The following is a 24,937-nucleotide window of genomic DNA, read 5'->3' on the forward strand; positions in this document are numbered from 1 at the left end:
AATTACCATGACATAAAAATTCATCACAACCAGCTTGCCCGACCGGGTGCTTGCATCTCAACCAGAACGACAGCAATCTGTCAGCTCATCTGCGAGTCCACCCCAAGGAGGGGTAGGACAGGCGGAAAATAATAACAGAATGGACAACAAAAGGCTTAGCCAGGATCGTGTGGTTATGAGTTGAGCTTATTAAAAACCACAGTGGAAAATAAATATGCAAACAACGAGCCCACTAGAAGAGAACACAATAAAATATGGTGTGAAAGACAGAGAGCGAAGAAGGAGGGAGAGCAAACACCCCACTGCTAATTTAATAAACTTACTATAGCAGGCTATGCAATTCCATTATGTTGTATCATCTGTCCTGCGGAGCTTGGATCAGTTCCTTGGGGAAGGTCACGACAAATGACAGACATACTCAGATATAATTAAGTCATTCGGGTTCCCAAATTCCAACATCAACCCGGCAGGTTTGGAAGCTGATTGACTCTGACGTCACTTGTCAGAAGAAGGAGTCAAACATAGTGAATCCTTGTGGAGAAGAGTAAGGAGGTATCCACCTTCTACATTTTCACATAACAATATTCATCAAATATGTCACCAAAGGTTATGCAAGGTGATTTGTACCATGCATATGTATTGTTTGCTTTTGTAAGGTTGAGTGCAACACACATCAATAGAGCATCGTGTCATCTTGTGCACTTCACTTCCCACCGAACACAGATGGAAGAGATTGGATTGGAAGTGTCGATCCAAGCAAGTAATTGCTACTTTTCTGGACAGTTGACCCACGTCAGCACTGGGAAATCAAACAGTGGCGTGTTTGTGATGAATAAAGATGCCACCACGCCTATTGCACCGCCGGCATCGATCATTCGTCTCAAATGTATCTGAATGCATAAATCCGACAAAATTCTAATTTTCTATTTTACATTTCACAAGCACCTTATGCACAATTTCAAGTTTACGTGATTTACTGCAGTGATTGTTGTTGAACTGGGTTCTCTGGAGTTGCCAAAAAGAGGATGAGGTTAATACGGTTGGCGTTGTAATTGGATAATGACAGCAGTTTGCTTTGCTATAGCAACCAAACCTCTTATTATGGAAGTCGGGTTGATTGTTGGGTTTTTAAAACTGAGACATGGATAGTCTCACTTTGCCAGACCTTCCTCCACAGCGCTGCGAAGGAGGCTGTGGATAGTCCACACAGCATTATGGGACTGGAGAGAAACATACTCTGGTTTATCGGCATTTCTATGAACCAATCACAATTGTTTTGGGCGCTAAGCGCTGCAAAATAGCCTCTGGAAGGAACTTGTTTTGGTGGAATGTGTACGTTCAATCGACTGGAGTTTAAAATTCCAACACAAAGAAAAAGCGTTAGGTAACATGTTAGCTGAGTCCGGGGTCCTCACATCTCTCTCCCCCTTTAATGTCTATTCATTGTCACTATAATACAGGGAAAAGCCCCAAAATTAATCTTTAAAAGGAAAAAGAAATCTAACCAAAAAGGACAATATTAGTCTATATATAATAATATATATATACTGTATATCGTGGATATAGACTATGACAGGAGAGACCATAGTTACCGTCTCATATATAACCAAGTCATTTAGTTGCCTAAACATAACATAACATAACATAAGCTAACAAGAACAGAGTTGGGAAATCAGACAACACCCATATGAATCAACAATGAATCCAATGTTATTCTGCAGATGGGTTCCACTATTGTCTCTTTCAGTCTTAAGGCTCCCTGCCTCTCATGACTTAATAATATATTAAGTTTATCACTCTTTCAAAACTACCTGTAGACATACATACATAGCACACACACTGCCTTTTTTAGTAAAACGCTAAATGTTAGAAATCCTTTACATGATCAGAATGTAGCAGTTCAAACGGCCGCAGAAGAAAACAAAGTAGTGAAGAAAAGGCTATTTTGCTCTTGTCATTAGTCAGAGAAAAGAGGCTGTCACATCACGCATGGTCAGTGGGAGTGCAGAGCAACGTGGATTTGTTCCTTATGTGCTGCACTGCATTTGTTACCCGGGTGAAATTTTAGACAAGAGACCAATAAGGGCTGACTGTCAGCTTTGGTTGCAAAAGCTCAAAACTACACAGAGCACTTAAAACATATGAGTGAATATTTTGACACGTTTTGGCATTTTAATGAGTTGTTCATTTTTAAATGTGATCAGTGCTGCAATAAAAACCAATAATCACAAATACATCCTCACATTGTTTGCCTTCCTAACTGTCCCAGAATGACATCATGCTGTTTTCTGTAAGTTCAAATTGTAGCCTTCTCTGCACCATCAGGAAATGATGTGTTCCATGGGTAGGAGTGGAGCAGGATGCATGCATTGGCTCTGCATCCTTTCTGCAAAGAAGTGCGAGTTTCTCAGCTGCAATTTCAAGACAAAGCAGCAGTCGTGTGCAGCATCTTCACCCAGGCCAAATATCATTGTCAAATGAGGAGGTCAATGAAGACAGATGAGATGATTAAAGGGTGAGATAACATGTCCCACATCCAGATGAGAGATGAAACAGTTAGTCAGAAAAAAAAAAAAAAAAAATTTGATAATCTATTAGTCGTTTCAGATGCAAAAATGTCAAACATTTTTTTGGCCTTAGCTTCTTAAATCTGCTGCTTTTTGCTGTTTTAAAACATTGTAGATTAAATGTCTTAAGGTTTTGAACTGTTGGTTGAACAATATAAGACACTATGTAAGAACAATAAGAGACACATCACCTACTGCTCTGGAAAACTTTAATCAACATTTGTAACATCAACTATTAATTGACATTTTATTGTTCAAACGATAATTTATAATAAAAGTAATTGTTTGTTCAATTTATTTAGTGCTGCAACAAATGCTTTTATCAACCAGTTATTTATTGGTTAGTAAAATATGTCAATCTTCACAGTTCATAATCCTAATTTTTGAGGTGCCATTTTCATGCACAAGGCCATTTTCTTTTTGTAAAACTAACAAAATTTCCATTTGACTGTGATGTAAAGCAGCAAATGTATTCATATTTGAGAAGCATGAATCATCCAAATGTTTGCCATTTTTTGCATGAGATTAATCCACTAATTGCTTTAGCTCTAAATTTCTTACTGACATTACTGTGGTTTGGGGGATGTAGGCGTATGAGTTGTGCATTACAGAGGCTAAAGAGTCTGGATTATAGAAAAGAACCTGTTATGTGAGAAAAAGATGCATCCACAACATTGTATCTCAACTCACGTCGTATCATTGAGGAGGCTATTTCAGATCTATTTCTCTTCTGGCTGCTTTTGGAACAATCTCTTCTTGTGCAATTACAGAGGATAGCTCATCCACACAAGACAGTTTGCACATGCATCTTTGTTTTCCATCTCTATTAAGTTGTCTTATAAGTGCTGAGAGAAAACAGTCACGCTGCAACCATATGAAAAAGAGATCCTTTGGTCAATATTGCGCTGTCATGTTTGGCTCTCAGTTGGAGAAATAACATTTCAAGTCCCTTCTGCTTCACAGTTTCAGCCAACTCAGGGCTTTGGATAAGATGGCCAGCCCACACTGACAGCGTACACCTTCTGGATTGAGACAGTAATAGCATTACCACCAACAAGGCCAGCACACAATATAAACACAGAATCCTGTTTCTGCAAAATCATGACTCCCGTACCATCTTATATCATCTATACACACCATGCACAAAGCAAAACAATCATTAAAAAATAACACTTTCGTCTATAATGAAAGTCTGAGAACACAACAGCTTCAAAGAAATACAAGTTGTAGCTTGTTCAAAGTTTTTCAACAATTAATACCTAGTCTAACTGTGGTAGCTTCTTTGGTAACCAAGATAGACTGTTTCAGAGGTGGGCCTTGGGGCCTAAGCTGAGGGTAGAAAATAGTCAAGAAACTGTCAAGTCTTTTGGTTTTGGAATGCAATTACACCAGCTAGATAAACAGTGGTTATATCCCAGTATAATTACACACTTTGTAGCCATATTACTTTTCCAACTGGGCTACAGATTATCACTTTGTGCAATGCAAAAAGTATCTTCTAAATCAAATACTCTTAGAAATCAGTCAAAAATACTATTTAAAGCATATCATGTCCTCAAAAGAAATGAACATAGTTTGAAATGGAGGTATATGTTTGTGTTTTTATAACCTTTGGCAGGCTGGAGGAATGCATATTAATGTTAAAAAAACTCATAAAAGTGGCATTTTCATGCCATGGGACCTTTAAGATTCATCACTCCCAGTTGAGTCACCATTCTGCCTTGTTAGACATTTACTGGAAAACGTTAACATCCATTAGAATTGAGTGGTAGGCCTACTTGTTTCAGGGGGAAACTGAATATAATTTGGCTTATATGTGATTTTACAGTGTAAGGGTTTGACTGAATACATAAAACACAGGACAGGACGTGGCGGTGACAAAAGAGTGTCCAATCATATTTCAGCACATCACATTTAAACAAATAATCACTGATTGGCATCCCCAGTATTTTCTTTCTTTTGAACTTTTTCTTACCACTCGAATTCTTTCCACAAATGAGGTGCTGGTACGGCTGCAGCAGACCCCAGATCTCCGAGTCGTTGTTGATGGCTTGCTCCAGTGACTCCAGCGTAAACTTGGGGGTCCCGTTGTCCCTCTCCACCAGCGCGCTGCGCAGGATGCGGCTGAACACCTCTCTGAACAGACTCTCCATGCAGGCGGTGAGGTATATGGCAGCGTGCTCGTGGATCCTGAGGGCCACGCGACTATCCACCATCCACCTGAAGAACTTCCCCACGGAGAATACCAGCCCGCAGCGCGCCGACTTGCCTCGGCTGAACTTGTCCCCGGTGCTCATGTTGTAGAGGGACAGGGCGCTGAGAGCCGCCGTGATGCAGTTGACAGATATGGTCCATGAGAGCACCACCTTGATGGCGCTCTGGATCTCATACTTGGTGCACTTGGCGTAGCGCAGGCTGAGCCGCTGCGCTTCCCGGGCCACCCTCACCAGCGCGCGGCTGATGAGAGCCGACAGCCGGGCTAGGACCTCCGGTGGCGGGTTGCCCACCATCAGCTCCTCGTCTTTCCTCAGTGCGCCCTCCACCTCGCCGAGGCTCCATGGCACGTCCTCCAGCTCGGGCAGCTTGGCGCACTGACCCGAGCACTCCAGTACCTCCGTGTCCTCCGCCAGGACGGTGTTGACTGTGTCCACACTGTTCTGTCTGCTGTGCATTGATTCGGTCAGATGCCAGCAGTTGCCCCCATGCACGATGGACTGATGCGTGTCGGAGCAGCACAGCGACACGCTGGACGACCTGACCGAGTCCGCAGCTCCACCATAACCAGAATCAAGCGTTAAATCCTCCAGCGTCCTCACGACGGTCTTACCCTTGCCTGCCATAACTGCACCGCATACTGTTGGGTATGCTTGGTCCCTCAGTTAAATGCCACAAAACTCGTTTTCCTGCTTTTTCTCAGCCGCTATCCGATGACTTAATTGTATTTCCCAGGTTAAAGAGTGAAACGACCGACGGGAGCCTGGACTTTCATACTTCTCTGAGTGGCTGTACGTCTTCGATATCCTCTTGACCACAACTTCATACGCGTAACGTGAGAGCGCACAAACCCTCCGCGCTCACTGCAACAAGCGCAGCACGGGGAGGAATCTGATGGAGAGGTGGAGCCTGGAGCCCCGCGGGCGGAAACAAGCCAATCCGCATCTCCATCTGCTATGACTGACACAGACAACCTACCTGCTACCTTTAAGCAGAGGCTAACTGGCGCTGGTGGAACATCACTGCAGAATCAGAGACATAGACGTAAGATGCTGTGCCAACCAATCTGTATTTGTACTCGTGTGCAGTTGCAGTGAAGGGATCGAGGCAGGATGAGAGGTGGATTCCCACTGAGAAAACACATGGTGGAAATGTGAACGCTCTCTTAATAGGGTGACAAAATATGGACCAATGACACATAACAGCAGGAGAGGGACAGCAGAGAAAAATTGTATATAGGCCTACTTTACTACATGAAAATAGATTTTACTGTTAAAAGAGAATGAATGGTTGGGACACAGACATAAACAGTGCTTTTTATTTTTCATAGGTCAAAGGTTATGTGCTTTTACTTTCGTTACATCATTCATAGCAGCTCTGTTGGGATACGTTATGTGTGTAGGCTACCTGTCTGCAAAAGCAGCTTCCTCTGCAATGTATGTCTAGAATTCAAGTAGACATTACTTCAGTGAAAAACACATTTTAAAAACAATATTGTCAGGTGCCTTTTGAATAATTTTTTCCATCTTGAATGTGCACTTTCTCCCATTGTTGTCAGCTAATAGCCTAATAATAATGTCCCGTTTCACTTAAATGTATTAGGACATCTGTTACATCTCTGAATGAACCTCTGTTGTGAAAAGTGTAATTTTTCTGAATGGAAAAACTATGAAATACACATGGGGCCTGCAGTGAACAGCGGTTTATGCTGTCCATCACTCGTGATACTTTCAAGTGAAAGTGCTTCCTGTTTCAGGTTTAGCATAATTTCATCGTGATGTTATTGAACGATTTATTCTCCATAATACAACTGAGACTGACATTCGGAGAGGAACAGTTAGTGAAACGATGATTCATCCATTCTGTTGGGCTTCTCCTTGTACCAACCATCTGTCCACACTGCCTGGCATGCCAGAGGCCCTTTCATATATTCTTATCATGACACTGCAGTACCCATGCCCAAAAACTCATCCAGTTTAGAGAAATGATTGGGTGGCCATTAGCTCACCCAGTGAGGGCGTTTCCCCCGTGTAGGCTGAGTCCTCCAGCGGCCCGGGTTTGTTTCCTACCTGTTGCCCTTTGCTGGGTGTCATCCCCCATCTCTCTCCCCCTTCATGTCTATCCACTGTCTCTACACAATAAAGGGAAAAGCCCCAAAAAAACAATCTTTAAAAAAAAAAGTTCAGAGAAATAACGCCCACTCTTGCAGAGTGATTGACAGGGAGAAATGTAAACACAAATCATATCAGTGTCTTAGTGTCATTGTTTGGCTGACAAATGATAAACACCAGCAGTACCACACTGCATGATTTATGTTTTAGAGCAAAGTATCTCTGTTTACCCTCCACGTGGAAACACATTGGAAGACGTTTCTTTTTAATATGACCGACGAGTTTGGGAAGATTATTTTGACTGAATATTGAATTATTCACCTGCCAACATGAGACCGAGCATGAAACTGTAGGTGATGAGATATCATTCTTACATAAACTCCATAGAGACAACAATGAAACTGTAAATAAAATTAAATGATAATAATGTATTTTGCATAAAGAACTCTTCCTATGAGAGTTTCTATGTAAGAAGATGTGGCCATCAGAACATGCCCTCCTCACTCAGTGACATCAACTCAGTTAGTCTCCAGCTGTCTGCCATGAGTTCTTGATGCAATGCAGCATATCTTGCTGACTAACTCAGGTGAGAGTGGTGGAGGTGGGCAGCTGTCAGCTGCTTCTCTACATGCACTGTGCTCAGTTTGTCCTCACGTATTAAGCCCTGGTTGCCTGGTAACAGCAAAAGGATCATGAATTTCCCAGCAAGATGATAAATTGTTAGTATTTTGCCAGCAGAATGAGGCATGCTTCCTTAGTCATGCTGCACAGTCAAGTTTTGGGGGAATTTATTAAATAATGTGATTTTTTAAGTGATTCATGTGATTTTTTGTTTTTTGCTTGTGTTATCTCTAAATATCGGAAAGCATTTTTATTTTTATTTTCAAAAAAAATGTTATAAATGTGTATTTTGTTCTTAAGTGGTTGGACATTTAGTACTAAACTAGGATTTTGGTCTAATTTTGATAATTTATCAAAATAACAACAATTATAATTATAATACAATGCTTATTACCATAATACCATGGTTCTGTAAAAATACTGGCTCACAAAGTGTAAAAGAAAAAAGAAAAATAGTGCAGCATCCACCATAAGAATTCCTTACTATCATGGTGGATGTTTGACATTAAGTTATCATCTGACATCGAAGGAGGGCGATGGTGGCATGATGTTATACTGCCACCCGGTGGCTAAAAGGCAGTACTACCCCCCCGGTCCAATGGCGGCATTCAACGCCCATTGCATTATTACAAAAGCATTTATGTAAGAGAATATTGTGACGCATTTCTTATTTAGACATTGAAAAACATAAACAAATTAAATAAATAAAAAGATCGAGAGTGGTACATACAAACTGCTACTACTTTCAAGAAAAATGATCATAATATAATGGAATTACATACACTTCACTAGATAAGAATACATATTGCAAGCAATTCAATTACCAGTGTTTTATAAATCACATAATGGCATTAAGAGAAGACGTGTAAGGAACACAAGTATTAATAAGAAAATGTACTTTTCTAAATATATGAGAAAAGATAAATAAGATACAAAGTTCGAAGTACAAATTGAATAAAAGGCAGTGGCAAACAGAAAGGTTTTGAGCCTCGATTTACTGCATAAGGTCGAACAGCTCATCTAAAATGCAAACTTAGGCTATCATTTTCACTAGATCAAGGGCCAACTTCTGAACATAGAAGGCTATTTGCTGTGTGAAGGTCGGTTTTAAAAATATTTTATTATAATTGGGCTTTATCACAGCTTTTAACCGCGCAACTGACTTCCGTCTGGAAGTGGGGCAAATTCAACGCTTTGACATAAAGTGCGTCAGCTACTCCTACAAGCGTTCTGACGACACACGGACAGACACGTACACCCACCCGTGAGCACCCGTGACCGCCGCCCATGCCTGACTTCATGTGCTTATCCGGGTTGTTTTATGCTAAACAAGCCAGTCAACTCTACAGGCTGGCGGTTTGTTTAAAGTCTTACGTTTTTACACAAACAGAAAGTCTTCTTAGTGTATTTGCACATCTTATGCAAATATTTATATGTTTATTCTTATGTTATTAACTTATTATACTTGTAGTATAAAACAACTAAATACCGGAGGAGTGCTTACAACAGTTTAAACTTGCAGGTTATGATGACCACAAGTATATTAACGTTTCATGTAATCTGTCTCGCTTCTCCTAAGCCATTTGGTAAGGAGAATGCGCACGCTGCAGAAACGTGACCATGCTGAGGAAACGCCCACAGCGGGCTGGACCAATCACAAAGCTCATAGCTTATGTACGTCTCTGTGTTGTCGGAGTCACGGCTGTGGGTGAAACGGCGAGGAGACTGAACAACTGTTCGTGGACGAAAATTGACTTAAAACATCCGATCGAGAGTAAAGAAGACGACTCACACGGAACAGAAAAGGATTTTTAACAGCTCTGTGTTTGTTCAGTTAGCCTTACGGCGACGATTTGGACATTATCGCAAAAACGGTTTTTACATAACCAGCTTTACCCTGTAACGTGTATTCACGGTGGGGAGCAGTCGGATCTGGCAACGGTATCTTCTGCTCGTTTTCAGCAACAACTACCTTCAAATACTTAGTAGCTAATTACTCTGTTACTTAAGTATACATAGATACTGTTTCTAGGGTGCAGGTCTGTAATAGCGTTTTTGTACGTCTAGTTCTACAAGCTTTTTTTTCATTATTCGGGAAAAATAAGTTATACAACACAAAACGAGGTTACTGCACGTCAGCGAATCGGGTCCTAAAGCCCGCCAGGTTGCTTCTCACATTGCCGGTCTCGTGCCCAAATGGTTCATCGGCCAACGGTTTTTAAATTCTTCGACATAATGGAGAAACTTCTGTTAGAGCAAGGTTAATTGAAAACTTGGACTGCATCATTGAAAACAACGAGTTGTATGCTACAATAGCATACAAGCTAATATAGCATACAAGCTAACATAGCACACGCACTTAAGAAATTTGGATTCCCAGTGACCTAGTTTCTTCTTTCTTGGATACCATTTTAACAGTGAATCTGAGCAATAGTGAAGTGAGCACAAAAAGACTGTTTTTGAAATACAAAAAGGGATAAAAGGACTCATCCAGTTGAGTAATGGTCATTAATACGATCCACTGGTTCAGGAAGGGCTTGCGTCTCCACGACAACCCGGCGCTTAAGGAATCTCTGCTGGGAGCGGATACTGTCCGCTGCGTGTACATCCTCGACCCCTGGTTCGCGGGATCTTCCAACGTCGGGATCAACAGGTGGAGGTGAGCAAAACAAGCCAAGCATAAAAATGGGCCACCGTACACATAGCTCCTCACGGTGATCCATGCACATCTGGATAGACCACTATTATGTATTTCTTTTTTATAATAAAATCCCTGGCACTCATTACTCTCATCGCATGCGTCTTTTGCAGTTAAATTGTATGCACTGGGCATTTTAGCTTTTCTTATTCAAAAATGTTTTTGTGTGTGCTAATATCCGATGATTATAGTCGTTCATGTTTTTTTGGTAATTTCTAGACAAAATGATTTAATGAGAAAGTACTCAACAGATATCGCGATAATCGTAATAATAGATAGTTTCAGCTCATATCCCCCATAATCCCTTGATGATCATTTTGTTTCACTCTTTAGTGCAGTATATTTCATAACTGTTATGAACAAGCAGTGATGCTTAGTGGTGCACATGTCTTTAAGCCCGTTGGCACCTGTCCCAGTCTGTTACAAAACACTGCATCGTTATGAAGCGTCTGCAGTAATGTCAAATAGTTGAAGAAATGTGGCATTTTTAATGTATACAGCAGGTGTATTCCTTAGATGTTGACTGCCACACTGTATATTTCGTTTATTGTCACACGAGGAAAATCCAATCTTTTTGAGTGTTATCAAATATGTAAGAAATCTGTCAACATTTGCTGCAATCAATTACAGAATATTATGACACTGTTTGAATTATATTACCTGGATTAAGACTGATATACAGTATTACAGACATCATTTTAGATATTAGTCTTAATACAATAATACATATGAATGAACAATTATTTATAAAGTAGTCAATAAGAGGACAGATAAGTTTCCTCTCCTCTATTACATCCTGAGATGTAGTGGTCAATTAAACTGTAATGTCTACTCCGTAATCAGTATAAAACAAAACATCAAGTAGACCTTCAGATACATGATTAATGAGGTGAAATAAATAACAGTTGCTGGCATTACACTTAAATCATAATTTGAATTTTTTTCTTCTCAAAAGGTGATCTCAAATTGGTAATGGGTATTTTGGTGCACTGAATGTCACCTCCCTGCTAAACTATAAGTATGGTGTTATCCAAAATCGTAGGTAGCAAGTGTTCTTTTGTTACTGTAAGTCTTTTATCACTACACATGTTCCCTAGAGTTCCAGAGCTCATTGATCTGTGCACTGTAACCATTTTGTAGATTGTGGCAGTATAAATAGGGATTAGATATTAGGCAGTGACTAATGTGTTGGAAAATGTAGTCCTGAGATAAAAATAGGCAAATGTCTCGGACTTAATTAGTCTTTGTTTGCCAGAGCTGAGAATACTGCATTAGCAAGCTTTGCTGTAATCTCTTAATTCTCTTTCTGAGTAATGTAAGGTTCTTTTAGTCTTAACTCTTAATTTAAGTGAGTTTGGATGTTTAAACTATGCGTGTGACTTTGACCGGCATGTCCACATTCCATTGGTGAAGACTCATCATTTAAATAATTCTGTCATTTAATTATTATTATTTATAAGATTATTTGTTGGGCATTTTAGCTCTTTATTTATATAGGACAGCTGAAGACATGAAAAGGGAGAAAGAGAGGGGGGCAGTGACATGCAGCAAAGGGCCGCAGGGCGGAGTCAAACCTGCGCCCGCTGCATTGAGGAGTAAACTGCTACATGTGGGCGCCTGCTCTACCAGGTGAGCTACCAAGACGCCCGAGATTGAGCAAGTCTGTCTGTACTTGAATGAGATAGGGACATGCTGTTTGGTTCTGGTGACACAAAATGCATACGACGGTTTGCAGGCTCATGTGAGAGAGCTAAGAGCAGGGGCTGTTGTGGTTAGAGGAGTTTCTTCCAACCTATATCCCACTGGCTTTCTCCGCCTTCCTAACCCTGTAACCCATCAGCAGACACTGGAAAGTTTTATCTACTTATAACAAACAATTAACATCTTTGTCATTCCCAGCTTGGTCGCTGACCTAGACACTTTATTCATCACAAATGTGTACCGCAGTCAGCAAAGTGCTTCAGTGTGTTTGCTAGCAGATTTACAGATGCAGGTGCGGAATGAAAGAGCTCCTGAGGTTTAGAGAACAGTAGGTGTCTCGCGGGATGCTTTTGATTCCTTTCCTGGCTGCTATGCACGCAGGTTTGCATTTTGATCCCATGCCGTCACTGGAAGAGTAGGGCAGCATCACAGAAGGCCTGCCCTGTTATGGAGCATCCATGTTATGCTTACATGGTTATGCAACAACAGCTTGGGGTGACGCAGAGCTCACACACAAAGTCAGTCGGCAGTATTCTCTGATTCGCTCGGTCCCTTTATTTTTACTGCGCATATCAGACACAAACGCAAGTAAAACCTTTCATCTTTAGAACCTTTGGAGTGCTCTATATTATCAATAAATTATGTTTTTGTCTGTGTAGTCCATTTGTTTTTCGAAATAATTTAAAAGTCTGAAGAAAAAAAAAAGATCCTGTTGAGGTTAAGTAAGGCATGTAACTGAATTTGTGATGCTCTTGCATACAGTTGCATTAAACAGCCTGTTATGCCTGTAAAAGAATTATGAAAACATAGGCTCTGTTGCATAACAAGAACCAATGTTAATATACTCGGACCATAGTGATATTTCTGTAGCTCTACAACATTTAGGTCTGTGATATTGTAACTTACACTCTACATTGCTCAAAGAAAGAAAACCTCATCGTCGTTGTATTGAAGGCTATGAAAAGCTTGCAGCTTCTGTGATTAGAAGTTCCTGCACTTCAGTTATCATTTGAATAGATGAAGTTAGCAGTGAGCAGCCCTGTCGTTGAGAGCTAGGGGCCAATACTCAGGGAGTATGGTGGCTCACTGCTGGCAGATTACATAATCACAATAACTTTCCCTCCCCCTGACAACTCCACACGCAGCACAAGTAGGTCAGTGTGTTAGGAGTGAACCTCTTCCATTCCTCTCGTCTTTTTGACCTACTTTGTCTCTCTTCTCTGATGTGTAGCGCAACCGTGAGCACTGATCTAAAACTTTATGCTTGAAAGAGTGAGTGAAGAGTTATGGCAGGTGGCCCATAAATCACGACAGTCCTTTTTTCAGTTAAAAGATATTCATGAGGATGTTGTTAGAGTAGGGCTGCTCTATAAAAGAGTGTTTGTAACTATTTGGAGGGAAGCAGGAGCGCCCATGTCAGAGGACAGCATGGGAAAAGTAATTAAAAAAAAACACTTCATAGTTGACACAAAATCATCATGAACACGCAGGGGCCCTGAGTGTACTTTTTCAAATAGATGTCCAGTATCAGCAAAGTGTTTTTTAAAGGCTAGGAAAATCTCATTCTGTTCAGAAATCACAAAGTCACCATGCCTTCTATAATATTTATAGATTTAGATTTATAAATTAAGTGGACTCGGCTTGCAGTTGGTAGCGTTTGTATCTGCAGTCCCTGTAAGCAAGTTAGCTCCCAATGCTAAAAAAAAAGTAGTAGTAGTAGTTGCTGAGTAGTAATTCAGAGCGGCTAAATTGCTTAAAACTTGAATTCCTATCAGTGTACATGATGATGATCACACTCATGTGGTTGACTCATATGGTTGACTCATCCATTGTTTGTATGACTCAGCCTTAAAGTGCCCATATTGGGCGGGGGGGGGAAATCACTTGTTCTGGGATCCAGGGTGTTATTTTGTATCTCTGGTGCTTCCACACGCATACAAATGAAAAAAAACAAACACTATCCAAGCTGTTTTGAGTGAGATACAGGTTTCTGAATGTGTCCTGCCTTCAGTTTCCGGGTGAGCTGTTCTCTGGACGGTTTCTATGTAACTAGCTGAGACGAGGTGGCACTGCTACAACACCCACTAGTTCCCCATGTTCTACAAAAGAACTACTTCCATGGCCCTGTTCTGCAGGTATTCCATAAGTGTCCCTCGTTTAGAAGACGTCTCCCAGCTAATCCTGCCTTGTACTGACCAAAGTTGGAAGAAAAGTTATCTGGCTTATCTAACCTTATCTTAAGGATGAGTTCGAGCAGTGGTGTAGACTACGTGATACTCAGGTTTACGGCGTATACCCAATAGGAAAGGATTTGAGTATATCCACCAACAAAAGCTTGAGGATACGTAACCATGATTGGTTTGTGACAGAACTTTTACACTTCATAATATCACCACGTCTGTGTTACGAGTCACGTACGAAGACTATTATAATATAATTCTGAAGACTATTGGATATATAAAATGAAATTGAGCTCAAACTAAACTCTGTCAGTGTTTTAGTAGGCCAGAAGCTACAGTAAATGAGCCAGATGAAAAAAAAGGAGACCATTGTGGTAATTGCCTTTGTTTTTATGATTTAGTGATGTATCACAGTCCGTTCTGTCAGACGGCACACAGACAACAGACAAAACAGACAGACAACAGCAAAAGTTCAACAAAGTAACACCTCAGTGCGAGAAATACTGTATGCTTTGGCATTGCCAAAACACAGTCATCTTTTTTTTTACTGCTGGTTTCAGGCCCTAAGCTCTGCAGAAGTGATGCAAGGGGTCAATGTTGTAGGCAGTTATTTGTCAGTAGGAATAATAGTCATACGAAGGGAAAAAAACTCATGTCAGGAGATATTATTCCGAATTTATATAACTGGACATCTGCACGCTGCAAGCAAAAACAACTTTAACAAAACAGTGTCCCCTGATGTGTCAGCAGTGGCTTTCATTTATTTGTTTCTTTAATACTTGTCCAGAATGTCCCATGTTCCCACTTGTTATCTAACCAACAGGGACACATCCACAAGGAATGGGGTTCTTCACCACCATTAAGACGGCCCTTTGTCCTCCTGTGTCCCCTGGCTTACAGACATTATCTCGTCCAGAGGTTTCTGCTCACTCCCACACCTGCTCTTCTCTCATTGCCGTCCCTTTCGGCTTTTGTTGGCAACACATTTTCATCCCCACTGAGCAGACGTTTATGAAGACTTTTTCCTTCGCTGCGTGTTGAACTAAACACGGATGCACACAACGTCTGTAGATTTAGTGGAGTGTAGGGAATCCAAAATGTTTACTTTGGTTACTTGTCACTCCTAAAATTACGTATCTGTTGTCTTATATATTTAATATTGTAAATTGAATCATCTCCATATTACATGGACTGCATCATTACCCGCCTCCTTATTCTTTGCTTTGCGTGTTTCACCAGTGCAAGTGAAACAATCAACAACAACAAAAACAATCATCCATTAACTTTAAAACAAGTAACATAATGTATCTTTCCTCTTAAGGTCAAGACATTGCAACATGTCTTATTTTTATACATATGTCTTATATTGTTGCTGTCAGTGTTTTTTAACCGCCTTTTCTTTATTCCTGTTGTCCTCCAGGTTCTTACTTCAGAGTCTTGAGGACTTGGACTACAGCCTCCGTAAACTCAACTCTCGACTGTTTGTGATACGGGGCCAGCCCACTGATGTATTTCCAAGACTGTTCAAGGTGACGGCTAAGTCCCCCGTGAAGCTTAAAGCTTTAGTGCATAACTTTTTTATATTAAAGAACGTACGCTACATTCAAGTCATTGCCAAATGAGTTGCTACAAAGCTAATTAAGACTCCACAACTCTCACTGTATTTCTCACTATGGCTCGAGTGAAGATAATTACCTCTGCTGAAGAGTCCATCATATTTTATGTTTTTTTCCTCCGTGTTGATGCGCAGACAGTTTTTTGTCATTACCTTGAATTCCTCACGGGAAAAAAAAACTACCCACTATAGCTTTTAGCCCCGATGCGCTTTAAACATGTTGTGCAAACCCTGTTTAATCTATTCTGTAGCTAACTTTGGTTCATTCTCTGGTCTCCAGGAGTGGAACATTTCTCGTTTGTCTTACGAGTACGACTCTGAGCCCTTTGGGAAAGAACGAGATGCAGCTATTAAGAAACTGGCCTGTGAGGCTGGAGTGGAGGTGACGGCTCGCATCTCCCACACACTCTATGACCTGGACAAGTGAGTTACAATCCCTAGTGGGGGGAGAGTATTCAGATCCTTCACTTAGATTACATTACATAACATTACTTTTGCATAAGTAAAAGTACTAATACCACAGTGAAAAGACTGTTCTAAATAAAAGTCCTGCATTAGAAATTGCAGTTTAGTAAAAGTATGAAAGTATCATCAGGAAAATTGACTTAAAGTATTGATAGTAAAAGTATTCAATAGAAACAAATACTCACATTGTAGCAACTAGAAACGATCCAAACAGTTCTGTGTTTAATCGTGTAATCATTTTAGCTGGACTTGTATATTGTTGGGTAGTTAAATTCATAATAAAACCCCCTATTCTATAAACTACATGTGTTTTGTGTGAGAAAATCAAAATTTGTAAGGTAACTAAAGCTGTCAGAATAATGTAGTGGAGGAAAAAAGTACAATATTTCAAGTAAAGAACATGTACCTTAAATTCGTGCTTACAGTAACTACAGTACTTGAGTAAATGTACACTGACTGTCGGCCCTTACCACTCTACTTCTGCTTTACGGGGCGTTCAGACCAACAACAAAAAACAACAACAAAGCAGTTTGCCACAGGGTTGTGCGGCAAGAGGAGTGTCATTTGTGTGACGTCCTGTTGTGTTCTTAAACCCTCGCTAACAAACCACAAGTAGACTTGATATTTCACAGTTACTGTTTTCCGTCAGATTGTTCATAGATTTGAGTGCTTCCGACCGCACATGAAGGCAGCCCTATTTCACAGGAGAGAGAGAAAGCAAAGAGACAAGCGAGACATAGCAAGTGCTTTGTTGTTGTAGGAAACATTCAGGTATTACACAACTCTCAGGCAGGCCAGTGCTCGTGTCTTGTTTTTTACCCTCCAAGATACAGAAAGGCAAAAGAGTAGTCAAATGTTATAGATCCAGTATTTGACTCTTTTTGTGCTCATTTCATCCTCGCAGGATCATAGAGTTAAATGGGGGTCAGTCCCCGCTTACCTACAAGCGGTTCCAGACCCTCATCAGTCGTATGGATGCAGTGGAGGGGCCTGCAGAGTCCATCACGGCCGACATCATGGGGAAATGCAGTACGCCACTGTCCGAAGATCATGACGACAAGTTTGGCGTCCCCTCCTTGGAGGAGTTGGGTGAGTGAGGCCCAACAGAATCACTAGTTTGGGTTCAGATGAAGCATGCACACATGATGACATCCTGAAATTCAACATTATTGGCTGCATTTTAATGTGTTTTATTTTGATGTGATCCCTGCAGGTTTTGATACTGAAGGTCTGTCCTCAGCTGTGTGGCCGGGGGGAGAGACTGAAGCCCTCACGCGACTTGAGAGGCATTTGGAGAGGAAGGTCAGTCAAATCAGATAAGAGCCAGAAGCAATCAGCAATTTTTTGTTGCTGTGATTAACGTTTTTTGTCATCACCACCCACCCAAACTAAAATTTAAGAAAAGATGAAACTATAATATTTAGGTTCGTACAACAAAATAATAACAAAAATTGACATTAACATTATTTTTTGAAAAACACTACCCTGGCCACTCCTGGATTGACAACACCCTTTCATTCCTCTGTCCTCTTAAAATAATAATAATAACTCAGTTAACAGAGGTAGAGAACTCTTTTAGTAACCGGAGTATGCCTGCATGTATACACGGTAACTGGGCTATGATCGGTTTGTTTCAACTGCCCCCCCACTCCGAGGGAGTTGATTTTAAATCGGACATACTCCGTCAGCGCGCTGTGAGACATAGTCGTTTAGTGATCGGTCTGTGAAATGTTGACATAGTTCAGATGTTCAGTTGTGCGCCACCTACTGTACCGGAAGAAAAGTATTCTTCCTTGTTAACGTATACGGGGAGAGTTGGCATAACCCGGTTATTAACTTCACCGGGGTAAGACCATACCCGGGTTACGGCTGTGGGTATAAACGCGTATAAAGAGTATAAGAGTGTATAAAGAGTGTGACAGTCTTAAAAGAAACCTTGTCCAATGTGATGACATGACACCATGCTGTCATGCATTTTCATTTCTGATTATGTCACTGTGTTGCCACCAGGCATGGGTAGCCAACTTTGAGCGCCCCAGAATGAACTCCAACTCGCTGCTCGCCAGCCCGACGGGCCTCAGCCCGTACCTGCGCTTCGGCTGCCTCTCCTGTCGCCTCTTCTACTTCAAACTCACCGACCTCTACCGGAAGGTAACTCCTCAAACACGTCTGAACATATGAATGAACAATTTTGGTATCTAACAATAGGCTGCATTTATGTTTTGGCCCAAAAACTGCTGTTGGTAAAAGGAGGGATTGTCTCATATTTGGGATCATACAGTTTGGTTATTTTGGATCAACTTTAAAGACAAAAGATATAAAAGTATCCTGCCTCTTTCTGCACACTGCCATTTTAGTCAAGAGAACTTCTTCTATAGCATGTGCGAGGGTGATCACTGCTCCTGTTGTTTACACCACCACCTAGTGGTCCCCTATTTATTCTGTAATGAGGTCAATTATCCACTGCAGTCTTGCTTTGTTGTGCTGGCTCCCTCTTGAGATGTGATGTTGAACATTCAGTCTACAATGCAAATGTTTACAGTCTTAAAAATATAAAGTATTATTGTGGGAAAATTAGTGATGGAACTGAATTGGCTTTAATGTGTCAAGGCACTGTCCAATCGAACTTTAATACTTACTGCTGCCTAATGCAGAGGTGTCAGTACCAAGATTGTCATCCTATTTTTTTCTACTTCGTTATATATGATAGGTCATATGATTTCTAAAGACCATAACATGTGTCCTGCCACTTCTCCAGGTGAAGAAGAACAGTTCCCCTCCTCTCTCGCTCTACGGTCAGCTGCTGTGGCGCGAGTTCTTCTACACGGCTGCCACCAACAACCCCTGCTTCGACAAGATGGAAAGTAACCCCATCTGCGTTCAGATCCCGTGGGACCGCAACCCTGAGGCGCTGGCCAAGTGGGCAGAGGGCCGCACCGGCTTCCCCTGGATCGACGCCATCATGACGCAGCTGAGGCAGGAGGGCTGGATCCACCATCTGGCTCGTCATGCCGTGGCCTGTTTCCTGACCCGAGGAGACCTGTGGATCGGCTGGGAGGAGGGCATGAAGGTAGAGCATGTTGACATCTTATCATATCGATTTTTAATGTTTTCATGTCTTTTTTTTTTTTTTTTTTTTTCTTCTGTTTAATTAAAGTATCCGGAGATTTTTTTTTTCTTTTTTCTCTTTCCATAATACCACTTCTAATACTTGATTATATTCTATGTTCCTGTTTGTGGCATTGCTAACTAAAGACTGTTACAGAAAAACTCCAAAGCAGCACAACTCATTTTCACACAATGTAGAAGGTTTGGGAAACTTTGATTTTTTTGAATTCTCAATTGAGGAGAGTTTAGAATTACACAGTACAGCGTACGTGCCATTCCAACTTCTGAACTTCTTTTCTTCCTGAAGGTGTATTTAAACTCATATTTAAACTTATGAGGGGTTAGGGTTAGTTGTTAGGTTCAAGTAGTTAAGTTCAGCTGAACCTTCAGTGTATACAAAGGTATTGCAGGAACCTAAAACACAGATACTAAAGCCTAGTTCAACCTATCTCTCTTTGGGAATGATGCAAAAGTGTGGCATATCACTTACATGAGTGATCTACTGCTCCCTTATGTTGTCAGTTATGAGTTCCTCAGATCAGGGCATCCTGGCTGTTCCTTGTACTAAGCGGAAAATAAAGGTGACGAAGCGTTTGCAGCTCATAGACTTCGGAACGCTTTGCCACATTTTAAGAGTCACATCTTTTTAGTCAGGTGTTCATTTAGCCACATTGCTAACTGTAGTATTATGTATTTATACTTTTGTGTTGTACTACAATTTATTGTGCTTTTTATGACTATTGGTCTGTTTTAAGTACTGTATGTATATATTTTGCCTGGGAAGCACTTTGTGACTCTGTCTGTGGTAAGTGCTGTACAAAGAAACATACTTACTTATTTGTGCGGATGGTCCTGTAAAAAAAACATTCCCTCATCATGCAACTGCCTAGATTTCCTGAATCTATGGAAGCACTAAGTGTTTCTCTGCCTGTAAAGGTTATGGGGTTATGTTGGACACTGACCTTAATGAGACCTGGCGTACCACTGTCTCAACTTACATAACATGAGTTCGTAAGTTAGAAATTCCACCGAAAAGAGACTACTAAATAAAGACTAGTTCACATTGAAGTTTATGAGAGCTCAACCCTCTTAGCTCAGAGATGGCAGATGTTGCACAGCCCATATGAATCCTCGCGTTTCTCAGCTAACACAAGGCTTTTTTTGTGTGTCTTTAGGTGTTTGAAGAGCTGCTGCTGGATGCAGACTGGAGTGTGAATGCAGGCAGCTGGATGTGGCTTTCCTGCAGCTCTTTCTTCCAGCAGTTCTTCCACTGCTACTGCCCTGTGGGTTTTGGCCGACGCACAGACCCCAATGGGGATTACATACGGTATGCTGTTAAACTGCAATGCACGTGGACACCTTTTTAACTGTATGTAGAACTGGGCAATATATCGATATTATATCAATATCGTGATATGAGACTGGATATTGTTGTTGATTTTGGTCATCGTAATATGACATTAATGGTGTCTTTTCCTGGTTTCAAAGGGTGCATTACAGTAAAGTGATGTCATTTTCTGAACTTACCAGACTGTTGTAACATTTCTGTTATTTGCCTTTACCCACTTAGTCATTATATCCACATTACTAACAATTATTTATCAAAAATCTTATCGTATAAAAATGTTGTAAAGGCACCATTAGTCAATACCACAATATTGTTGCAGTATCGATATAGAGGTATCAAAAATATCGTGATATTTGATTTCGTCCATGTCGCCCAGCCCTGATTGTATCTATAGTATAATATTTTAAACTGAATTTATTATACCACCCTACATGCTCACTAAACCTCTTCATCTCTGCACTCAGGCGCTACCTGCCCGTTCTGAGAGGGTTTCCAGCCAAATATATTTATGATCCCTGGAACGCCCCAGAGATTGTGCAGAAGGCAGCCAAATGTGTTATTGGAGTGCATTACCCCAAGCCCATGGTGAACCATGCAGAGGCCAGCTGTCTCAACATTGAGCGAATGAAACAGATCTACCAGCAGCTCTCCTGTTATAGAGGCCTCGGTAAGGACACTAGAAAACTAGATACAGATAGTCATTCCTCACAAACATCTAAAGGCTGATGAGTGTTAATATAACTAACAGTAGTGTTTTGCATTGAATATGATTTTATCAATGTAAAGTTACTATACTTTGTATAAAACGACTGTTGTCTGTGTCCATAGGCCTTCTGGCTACAGTTCCGTCCACCTCTAATGCTAACAGTAACGGGGAGATGTCCTCATACGGGATGGGATTGTCTGCGGAGGGTACCCACAATGCTGCAGCGCCATCTCGTAAGTGCCATAATACATGCAGTAGGTCAGGGTTCTTGAGAATTTGTTCTATCGTCCCTGAGGAACTTTTGTCGCTAGATCGAGAAACCCTGGGTTGATCGTAGGGATGTACGATTCAGAAAATGTCACATCGATTTAGTTCTAATGTTTAGGCGCAAGATTCAATTCAATATTGAGTTTTGATTCAAAAACAGTTCTCAATTAACAAAACGATTCACAGTATGTAAAAGTAGTTACTTCTCCTGTGTGTGTGTGTGTGTGTGTGTGTGTGTGTGTGTGTGTTGCCTGTAAGTTACTGGGACTTGAATTCCCCCTTGGGAATCAATACAGTATCTATCTATCTATATATCTATCATGTGATTGCAGTAGAAAAAGTTTAAATAATAATCAATTTTTTTTAAATTCTATGAATTGATTTTGAATCGGTGGAGCTTGAATCGCGTTTCAATTACAATCAATTTTTTTTTTGCACACCCCTAGTTGATTGAACTAGTTGATAACCACCGTCAGGACACAGCTTATGCGGGGCCGTGGTTGTTAGGTGCAGCCGGGTAACAAAGAAATAAATCCAGGGAATGTTGATCTTGCTTTGTAGTACAGGCCTCTGGAGGAGAAGCTGATTGTTGTTTTTGTCTGTTTTTACAGGCTATCAGATGCCGGTTCACTCCCAAAGAGAGAGACAAAGTGGTGTCATGATGTACTTGCAGAACGATCCACAAACGAACTTCGGCACACACCAGCAAGGTAAGAACCCTCAGCTACTACACTTTTCATTCATCTGTTTTCTTTGTTTTGGTATATTTGTCTCCCTCTAATGTTGGCATGCAAACTAAACTCCTCAGCTAATCCTTGAATCTTGCTTGAATTTCAGGTTACGCAGGCACCAGTATGAAGTCTTACGCCCAAGGCACAGAGCCTATAATTCAGAAAGGTGAGAACGGCTATGCTTTTATACCGAAAAGGGTGCCTAGACTCTGTTTCAATACAATGGATGAATTATTTAATTGAGGGTTGAAGATGTATCTCTAGCCTGTAACTCAGGGTTTAAAGTCTGATGCCTTCTATCCAAAGCTATGCCTCTGCTGTTGGTAGTTAGTGACAGAGATGGTAAAACTGTCCTTTCAGAGCGGCTTTCTAAACTGTGCGGTTTGTTTTTACAGGACGTGAACTCCATTGCACAACTCAGACCGTTGTCAAACGACACAGCGAGGACTCTGGGAATGGCAAAGGCTCTAAAGTCCAGAGACAGAGCATTCACTAGGAAGGTTAGTTAAAAACGTGATCCAAACTTAACAGGCCTATCCTTTTAAGATGCAAATAATCTCTTTAGGATGTGTCCTTAAATTATAATTTAACCTAATATAAACTCAATCTGTCTTCCACTGTCCAGTTTGCATTTACCAGGAGTGACATGTTGTATATATTTTTCATAAATGTGTGTCCTTTCTGTCTCCTTACAGTGTACACAGCCAACACAAAGGCTAAGGTTTTTTTATTTAAATTCATTGTTGCAATGACACAAGCTCAAGAGAAGTGTCGTTAAACACACACACACACACACACACACACACACACACACACACACACACACAAGACTATATTATCATGGGGACTGCACGACCCGGCCAGTGGACTGACATCCGTGAAGCGGCTGTTGCACTTTGCTCTTGTGTGAACAAAGTTCTTGTGTATATAATGAATTTGCTGATTTCACATACAACTTGTACATATTTGAATATACTGTATGTGTCTTTCTTTGTGTAGCCATAGACCCATCAATATATTTTTTATATGAGAAATCATTGTGGATGGATCTTGATTTTTTTGTAACATTTTCAATAAAAATTTAAACATTTGTAGACCGTCCATTCAAAAACAAATGGTGATAAATCTTGTATCGGTTCTAATACGAACGTCGCTGCCTGTCTGCTTCCCATTTTTCTCCCGTTTGAGCTGTTCCAAGATATCAGCTGTTTTAATCATTACCTTTCTCCGTCTCAGTACTAGTTAATCCTCACCACTGTAGAAATATCAGTATGAAGTAAACTATCAAGTTGTTACACTTGTAGAAGGCTACTGAGAAAAGGTGACAGGGAGACAGATTCTACATGGGGTGCCCCCCCCCAACATCCTTGTATAATCTCCATTAAATGTGTCACATGAGAGAACTGCTACACTTGTTCCTTCTCAATGTGCTTGTTTCATTAAAACTGGATATAATTTACTATTGGTTTCAGCCTATTCTTTAAATCTGCAGTGTAATGTAATACATTTACACTTTAGAAAAGACTTCCAATGTATAAAACCTGTTTGGTGCTCTGGTTTTACTCTAAAACCTGATTATGGCAGTGTGAATCACTAATCCCATTGCACCTGGCAGACTGTACACACAGAGACATTTATGTTTATAAATGACATTCCAAATACAAATGTAGATGCGGCATTTATTAAACGTTGTGTTTAGTTACCAAAAATTATTTTGGTAATTGCAGTAGTAGATCTTAATATAGCAACTGGCACTCATTTCCACGCATCGCTATTTCAATGTTTGTCAGAATATAATCCCTGACATAAATGTCAAATAAAAATCGTAGTTAAAGTGAGTAGGTTTGCATCACAGCCCGTTTACTCTTTTCACAAGAGCCCTCAGCTGGGCCTCAGCATCAGATCATAGAACCTGATGAAGGTCACAGGCAAAAACATATAAGTGTCATATTCCGAGATGTTAGAAGTATTCACATTCATTACTTGCGTAGAAGTATAGATACTAAGGTATAAAAAGACTTCTGTAGAAGTTGAAGTATTAACTCAAGCTTTTTACTCAAGTAAAAGTGTGAAAGTACTGGTTTCAAAACTACCTAATGTATAAAAGTAAAAGCACATAATGTAATAAAAAAACAACAATGCAACTGATCTCAGATGGTAATCTGTCTACAGTGGAGTACAATGGAAATTTCTAAATAACGTCTGCAGTAAAATAATTACTCCAGTAAAGTATAGATACTCAAAATTTCACAAACAATTCACAAAACGTTTCTACAACACACTCTCCCTGAGTTACAGCAGCATATCAACACATTCTAAAATTCACTCCTCAGCAGATCTGAGGGGAGCTACAGGGTTGAAGAGTAGATAACATGAGTACATAACTCATTTCAAAGTCCTTCTTAGTTCCCTCAAAAACGTCCAGGCTGCCAGAGCCCACATCAACTGAAGAGCTCCTCTGTCGTGAAGCCCTGCTCCCTCAGAAAGCCCAGACTGTCCCCCCAGGCTTCAGACGGCCGCAACAGGATGAACGGGTTCTGGCTCAGGAGGCTCTGCAGCCAGATGCGCAGGTTAACCTCATCTCCGCCCAGGTTTTTTTTTTTTT

General features: G+C 40.7%; 2 protein-coding genes across 4 annotated transcripts in view; one reads left to right on the forward strand and one right to left on the reverse strand.

Annotated features, from left to right (window-relative positions):
* LOC117938726 (ankyrin repeat and BTB/POZ domain-containing protein BTBD11-A) overlaps positions 1-5,895 on the reverse strand; it is a 156,978-nt gene extending 151,083 nt beyond the window's left edge. For both annotated transcript variants that reach the window (XM_034863565.1, XM_034863564.1), the window contains exon 1: positions 4,543-5,895. In XM_034863565.1, coding sequence (XP_034719456.1) covers positions 4,543-5,407 — 865 coding nt within the window. In that variant the 5' untranslated portion in view covers positions 5,408-5,895. The remainder of the gene's footprint in view (positions 1-4,542) is intronic.
* Positions 5,896-9,198: 3,303 nt separating this feature from the next.
* On the forward strand, positions 9,199-24,902 carry LOC117938732 (cryptochrome-1-like). 2 transcript variants are annotated; one of them, XM_034863575.1, is made up of 14 exons: positions 9,199-10,172; positions 15,513-15,621; positions 15,988-16,130; positions 17,077-17,261; positions 17,386-17,474; positions 18,183-18,323; positions 18,931-19,242; positions 20,456-20,607; positions 21,093-21,295; positions 21,457-21,567; positions 22,213-22,311; positions 22,439-22,498; positions 22,728-22,832; positions 24,879-24,902. In XM_034863575.1, exons 1-13 carry the CDS (start codon positions 10,015-10,017, stop codon positions 22,826-22,828), a joined length of 1,863 nt encoding a protein of 620 aa, XP_034719466.1. In that variant the 5' UTR covers positions 9,199-10,014; the 3' UTR covers positions 22,829-22,832; positions 24,879-24,902. The 2 variants fall into 2 exon arrangements, with proteins under 2 accessions (XP_034719466.1, XP_034719465.1); XM_034863574.1 differs by lacking the exon at positions 24,879-24,902 and adding an exon at positions 23,015-23,788 and having other exon boundaries at positions 22,728-22,837.
* The last annotated feature ends 35 nt before the right edge of the window (positions 24,903-24,937 follow it).

The sequence above is a fragment of the Etheostoma cragini genome, chromosome 23 (genome assembly GCF_013103735.1).
Source record: "Etheostoma cragini isolate CJK2018 chromosome 23, CSU_Ecrag_1.0, whole genome shotgun sequence".
Classification (NCBI taxonomy): domain Eukaryota; kingdom Metazoa; phylum Chordata; class Actinopteri; order Perciformes; family Percidae; genus Etheostoma; species Etheostoma cragini.

Coding starts and splice junctions, on each gene's coding strand:
- LOC117938732 (XM_034863575.1), top strand. CDS start 10,015: ATGGTCATTAATACGATCCACTGGTTCAGGAAGGGCTTGCGTCTCCAC. Junction 15,622..15,987: donor TATTTCCAAGACTGTTCAAG/GTGACGGCTAAG, acceptor TCTGGTCTCCAG/GAGTGGAACATTTCTCGTTT. Junction 22,312..22,438: donor CTTCGGCACACACCAGCAAG/GTAAGAACCCTC, acceptor CTTGAATTTCAG/GTTACGCAGGCACCAGTATG.